Raw genomic sequence first — 7102 nt, 5'->3', positions numbered from 1 at the left:
TTAGTAACACCTCCTCTGGCAGAAATCACAGCTTGCAAACGCTTTTTATAGCCAGCTAAAAGTCTTTCAACTCTTGTACTTTTCCCCTATTCTTTTCCAAACTTTTGCACAGTGCCATAATAATGATTTTATTAAATCCTTGACGTTACGATGAAAAGCCACAAACTATCAGCACAAAAACATTACCAGGATATAAAACTGCCATAATTTGTTTATTTAAAAACAAAACAATAATTTTTAAATTTACACTAAAAATACACAAACAAATATATTTCTTTATTAGTCACTCAAGTACTTAATTAAACAGCCAAATGCTAATGCAAGTTTAAATCTCATTATTGAAATATAAAAAAAGTAAAGCTGGAAGTAATATGAGTTTTCATATATTGTCCTCTATGTAGTCCATAGATATGAAAATCAATCTTTAATTCTGAGATTTACAATAAACATCTCAACAAGACAAGAGGCAGATGAGTTTATTTTTGTTGTTTTATTCTTTATTTTTGTTCAATTTATGGCATAAGAAGTAACTATGCATCAATGTCCGCTGGAAATATTGTGCATTTTTAGAGATTGTGTTAACATCTTAAAAAATCAACAAACAAAAAAATCAACAAAATCTGATATATCAAAAAATTTTTTATAAAGCCCATTAATTTATTTGCAAGTGGGCAAGTTTACAAAATCTGCAGGGGATCAAAAAATATTTTTCCTACTGTAACTTATCTCCAAATTTCAATCTGTTCATCAGTTGAACACCTTCTTCATCTCCAACGAGATTAAACAAGAATACTACATTACATTAACTACACTAAACAAGAATTTACATTTTTTGCATGTTTGTTAGCGGTCCAGAATGGAGCTTTAGAAAAGTGTTTTATTTTCACATCATGGCTGAATGCGACACAAATCGACGCGAATGACTGCCAAACAAAAGTTGGCTAGACAAATGGATGTAAGATGATGTGGGTGCTAAGATCAACATCATAATTTATTATCATCTCCATGATTAGATTTTTACATACAGTACAAATGCATTTTGTATATTTTAAATGATAAAGTGAAAATTTTTCGACTGAAAACTGAAAGCCACTTTTCCACCACCAACCCGAAATAAATTTACCAAGATGGAGGTTAAGTATCCTGCATTCAGGTTGGAGAGATAAAGTCGTAGTAAAAGTCCTCATAGTCTTCAAGTGTGCTGACTGCTGCTGACTTTGCGTTTGCGACCGATGAGCGGCAGTGACCTGATCTCAGCTCTGAAGTTGTGGTTTAGCCAGCAGTAGATGAAGGGGTTATAGCAGGTGGAGCTCATGGCCAGCCAGTGGAAGCTGAAGTATATGCCGTTGTTCGCCTCAATCACTTTGCTTGACAGCAGAACCACGTAGCAGTTCAGCGGGAACCAGCAGACAGCAAAAACCGCTACCACTGCTATCAGCATCTTCATCGTCATCCTCTTCCTCCGGCGGTGGGCGTAGCTCTGGGCCAGGGTCACGTCGCCGATGGCGTTACGAGCCCACAGCTTTTTTGCCATAACAACGTAAGCAACGGTGATGATCGCCAGAGGCAGCACATAGAGCAGGACGAAGGTGGTGAGGTCCAGGTACTTCCAGAACAGGTCCGATGGCTGGGGGAAGCTGGGCAGACAAACAGTCCTCACGTTCCCCTCGCTGCAGGAGCAAGAACGAGAGCTTTAATACTGTATAAGTGACCTCGAATATTTGAATATAAAACTTTTGCCTCATTCTTATTATAAAATCTCATAATTTTAGACAGTCATATAGGTACAAATATAAAACAATATGACAAAAACACACCCATGCCTTTTATCTTCTTTAAATTTGTATATAATTTCTCTATAAACACGCTGCATACAACAAAATGTGTTATGAGTTGAGCATCAGACTCATCTACTGAAGATCAAAAAAGCAAGTCACCAAACCCTCTCAGACTGCCTCCTGAATGTTGGACAGCTGGTTCTGCTGAAGCTCAGTAGTGACCAGGACTCAACTACATCCTGAATCTGTGAGCGTCGCTATTTTTAAAGTTAGTATAGTTATTATGAGGAAGGTTCAGAGTGTACTGTACAAGAGAAGAGAAGGAGGTGTGAAACTTTAAAAGCCAGTTTCATTAGCATTAACATTTCATTAGCATTTTAGCAGCATTAGGTAACCTGTCTGGTATCATTAAAACATCACATGATGCAAACTCGACTGCAGCCCAGCTGTGGATGTTGTAAACATTACTCAGAAAATCTGTGATGTCTGCATGTGCTTTGAAAAGGGTTATAGCGGCCGTTGTCATATCCGTGCCCATGGGACTTACATTTTAATCTCATTTATACATTTTAGCAGGAGAGGATTAAGGGGCCTTGCTTAAGAGCCCAACAGGGACAACTTAGTGGTGCTGTGGTTTGAAACTGGGACCTTTTGTTAAAATCATGAGTTTAGTCAGTATTGGTATTAAACACTGTTTGGTTTACTGATGTTCTTTGTTTTTGATTTCATTATACTTCTGAATGGTTGATGGTTCAGGGCCTTGCTCAAGGACAAAGCCTCGCTAACCTGCTGATGCTAGGGTTTGATCCCATCCCCTTCCAATCACTAATCCAACATCGTAAACATTGAGTTACGCCTGCCCTTAAACAGTAGCTGCACTTTCCCCGTGCCAGGAACCCAAAGATACCTAAACAAAATAAACTGTCCTTCTCTTTTTTTCCCATCTGTTTTTAAGAGCTAAAGACGGGTAGGTTAGCATTTAGCAGGGTTTTTTTTTTCTCTTTTTTTAATTAAAGAAGCTCCAGGGGAAATGTCAATTGCTTCAGCAAAGGACTGTGGAGAGGAAACTGTATTCAGTTTATAAATAGATTCCAAGGAGAACAAGAAGTTAGACCTGTTAACCCCTGAAAAAATGCTGGGAGAGTTTTAAGATTCATTTCTCTTAAAAATTAGCACATTGAAGAGCTCGCGGGTTTCTTTCTTCACGAGAAACTTCGCTTGGTGGCATCTACCTAGATGGCTATGAGGTGTTTTGGTCCATTTGATGTGGGTCTACTCTAAAGGGTATCTGAATGGCCCTTTTGTTGGTCTTTACCCACTCAGACAATCCAACACAACAATAATTGTTTCTTTTTCAGAGAAGAACCCCTTTGAAGAACTCCTTTCTTATTTCCCCTCTCTGGACTTGAGTGTTGGTGTTTTAGGTCTAAGAGGAACCCAGTAACACGCTGAGATTTTAAGTGCAGCAGAGTGTTGTGAATAAAATTTAAATCGTTCATTATCTTTAAAAACATGGTGTTGAGTGCATGTTCTTGTTCAGCTGCTGTGAAGGTGAAAAGCTTTAGTGATGACAAAAAGTGACATTTGAACCTAAAATACAGCATTAATGTGTTCCTGCATGGGGTCTTGTATGAGAAGCATGGATTCCAGCTGTGTCTCTGGACCGTCTGTTTTTTCACCCCCATCATCCCTTTGTGATTACTGTAATCTTCTTCCGGCACACAAGTACACATTTCCATCTGGAACCTCACCCCCTTGCCGGCAGCTTCCCCATCCTCATTATGCTTTTCTGGTCACAATAAAATAATGAGTGCTTTCAGATCAGCAGATTCCGAGTGAGATGGAAATTACAGCCAATTTTTTTCACTCTCATGGGTGGCAGCCCTGTAACTATGCACTAACCCACAGTGAATTCTCCACAGCCCCAAATCTCTTACACAGAGAGGTGACAATACAAAGTCTTCCTCTTAGCAATATAATCCACAAGTCCACCCCATCACTACTGGACCCAGCTTCTTTTACAGTATCCACAACTAAAGATCATTTGCCAGTTAACGGCAGACGCCCTGCCACATACAGTACCACTAGAGGGAAACCCTGACAAAGTGCAATACATATAGAACCCAAATTCTGCCCGTCAAGCCTCACGGGTGGGCGCGGAAACAAAGGTGGAGCCAAATAGTTACACTGAATTTGTTCAATCCCACCCACTTTGCATCACATTGTCAGTTGGACTTGGATAAGGATCACTGGAAGTCAAATATTCCTCACCCGATCTTGAAGTGCAGCAGAGTTTGGTAGATGGCATGCGGAAGAGAGAAACATGTAGCCATTAACCAAATCACCCCAACCCAGACCACACCCTGGAGGCGGGACATCCTTTGCTTCATTGGGTGCAGCACCACCTTTAGGCAGAAAGAACCAATCAGCAAATAAAACATCCTTCATTATTAGCATAAACACACCTGTTTATTGAACTAGCACTATATCACTTGTTTCTGTCCATGTCTGTGGGTTCTGGGTCAGGATCAGTCAAGGAGGTGTGGTCTCTGGGTCAGTCTTAGGGGAGAGGGTGTGGCATCTCGGACAGTATAATTTGAGGAGGCGTGGCCTCTGGCCCAGTGTCAGTCAAGGAGGTGTGGCCTCTGGGTCAGTCTTAGGTGAGAGGGTGTGGCATCTTCCACAGTATAATTTGAGGAGGCGTGGCCCCTGGCCCACTGTCAGTCAAGGAGGTGTGGCCTCTGGGTCAGTCTTAGGTGAGAGGGTGGGGCCTCTCAGAAAGTATAATTTGAGGAGGTGTGGCCTCTGGCCCACTGTCAGTCAAGGAGGTGTGGCCTCTGGGTCAGTTTTAGGTGAGAGGGTGTGGCCTCTCGGACAGTATAATTTGAGGAGGTGTGGCCTCTGGCCTAGTGTCAGTCAAGGAGGTGTGGTCTCTGGCTCAGTCTTAGGTGAGAGGGTGTGGCCTCTCGGACAGTATAATTTGAGGAGGCGTGGCCTCTGGCCCAGTGTCAGTCACGGAGGTGTGGCCTCTGGGTCAGTCTTAGGTGAGAGGGTGTGGCCTTTCGGACAGTATAATTTGAGGAGGCGTGGCCTCTGGCCCAGTGTCAGTCAAGGAGGTGTGGCCTCTGGGTCAGTCTTAGGTGAGAGGGTGTGGCCTCTCGGACAGTATAATTTGAGGAAGCGTGGCCTCTGGCCCACTGTGAGTCAAGGAGGTGTGGCCTCTGGGTCAGTCTTAGGTGAGAGGGTGTGGCCTCTCGGACAGTATAATTTGAGAAAGCGTGGCCTCTGGCCCACTGTGAGTCAAGGAGGTGTGGCCTCTGGGTCAGTCTTAGGTGAGAGGGTGTGGCCTCTCGGACAGTATAATTTGAGGAGGCGTGGCCTCTGGCCCAGTGTCAGTCAAGGAGGTGTGGTCTCTGGGTCAGTCTTAGGTGAGAGGGTGTGGCCTCTTGGACAGTATAATTTGAGGAGGTGGGGTCTCTGGTCCAGTGTCAGTCAAGGAGATGTGGCCTCTGGGTTAGTGTCAGTAAAAAGGCATAGCCTCTAGGTTAGTCTCAGTTGAGGAGGCGTGGTCGCTCTGACAGTATAAGTTGAGGAGGCGTGGCCTGTTAGTCTTTAAAGACAGATTAGACAGGTCTATAAAGAAAAGGTTTAATGAGATGTAGAATTAATTATTTTAAATGTTTTATGAACGTTTATCAATGTTTATAATGTGTCTGTCTGTGCACGTGAGTGTGTGTGTGTTACCTGGTGTCGATCAATGGCAATAGCTACAAGAGTGAACACAGACACATGAACGGAGCAGTACTGAGCAAAGCGGCTCACATGACACATCACTTTCCCAAACACCCATGTACTGTAGATGAAGCGTACCTGCACACACACACACACACACACACACACACACACGCACACACACACACAAATTACAATTTAAATTAGGGGTAAATTTCATTGAAAATGCAAAACTTTTAAATCTTTACAATCATCACAATTATTATTATTATCATCTTCATCACTATCATCATCAACCTTATTATCAACATAATTATCTTCATGTTCACTGTCATCATCATTACAATCATCACTTTCATCATCATCATCTTCAACGTCACCAAAGTCTCACCAGAGTGAACGGAGTGTTGAGGAGGGTGATGAGGATGTCGGCGATGGCCAGGTTCATGATGAAGACTCCGGTCACCGAGTGCATGCGCTTGCTCTTCACCACCACATGACACACCACTGCATTCCCAAACAGAGAGATGATGATGATGATGGAGTAGGAGACTGAGAGCAGCGCTCGCACCGTGGGCTTGTGTGCCATGGCTCTGTGGCGTGCGCCGCTCTCCCCCACGCCGTCCTCCACCGAGAAGTTCCAGAGCGCAGAGAGGAAATCCACCGAGCTGTTACCAAGAGACATCGCTGACTGACTGACTGAGCGCTGCACTGGACTGAACAAGCACAGCGTGTGTGTGTGTGTGTGTGTGTGAGAGAGAGAGAGAGAGAGAGAGAATGTTCTGTGCGAGTGCATGAGATTTTTTTACTCTAATATGAAATAAAGGTGAATCAGTGTTGTGAAATGTTGTTACACATTAAAAGCAGCGAGTAGCGGAGTAACTATCCAAGGCATTGATTATGTTCGAGTCCATCTCCTTAATTAAGTTTCTCCCTGAGTTGTAATACTTTGCCAGGTTTTCATCTTCCTTCTCCACAGCCATAATGTCCCTAGGATGAGTCAAAAATTATCCGCACTCTGGCTGTAGAATTTATTTGAATTCACTTAAAAAAACAACAACCAATACATCATTTTCATTGTAATTTGATTTGATTTTCAACAAGCGTTCGTATTCCCTCATTAAAAAAATGTTTTATTCCGAGCTGTGAGTCACGAATGCACCGCTGTCTTCACCTCTTCATCAGAAGTGACTCATCCTCGTAGTTCTGCTCCCAGGGGACCGAACAGGGGATTTTGACTCATCCTCACCAGTCTTATGGAGTGAGATCAGGACTATAGGAAGGATGCTTTAACACCTCAGAGCGTCGGCGGTGTGTGTAGAAGTGTGCAGACGTGCAACGTCACGTGAGATCACGGCGCCCTCAGATAGCGGTCCTCTGAAGTCTAGGCTTCAGCTCTTCACTAAGCATCTTACTGTAACGAGCACCGTCGAGTGTCGAACCTGATCTTGATTTCTGATGTCCAATTATTGTCCTAGCAGGTACGTCCTACACCACCTTTGACAAATGCTGTTCCTATAATGGCTTCATTGATGATTTCTTGCCGGTCTCCCTTTTTCCACTTGTAGATGATTACATCATTTGCTGTTATA

The 7102-nt window shown here is 43.1% G+C and overlaps 1 protein-coding gene across 1 annotated transcript; it reads right to left on the bottom strand.

Annotated features, from left to right (window-relative positions):
* Positions 1-1189: 1189 nt before the first annotated feature.
* Positions 1190-6195, bottom strand: gpr83 (G protein-coupled receptor 83). Its single transcript, XM_053485888.1, has 4 exons — positions 5902-6195; positions 5523-5648; positions 4050-4183; positions 1190-1670 (listed from the first exon to the last, which is right to left on the bottom strand). Exons 1-4 carry the CDS (start codon positions 6193-6195, stop codon positions 1193-1195), a joined length of 1032 nt encoding a protein of 343 aa, XP_053341863.1. The 3' UTR covers positions 1190-1192.
* Positions 6196-7102: the final 907 nt, after the last annotated feature.

The sequence above is a fragment of the Clarias gariepinus genome, chromosome 24 (assembly GCF_024256425.1).
Source record: "Clarias gariepinus isolate MV-2021 ecotype Netherlands chromosome 24, CGAR_prim_01v2, whole genome shotgun sequence".
In the NCBI taxonomy this organism is placed as follows: Eukaryota; Metazoa; Chordata; class Actinopteri; order Siluriformes; family Clariidae; genus Clarias; species Clarias gariepinus.
The sequence above is the reverse complement of the archived record's forward strand: the minus strand, read 5'-3'. Positions and strand labels throughout refer to the sequence as shown.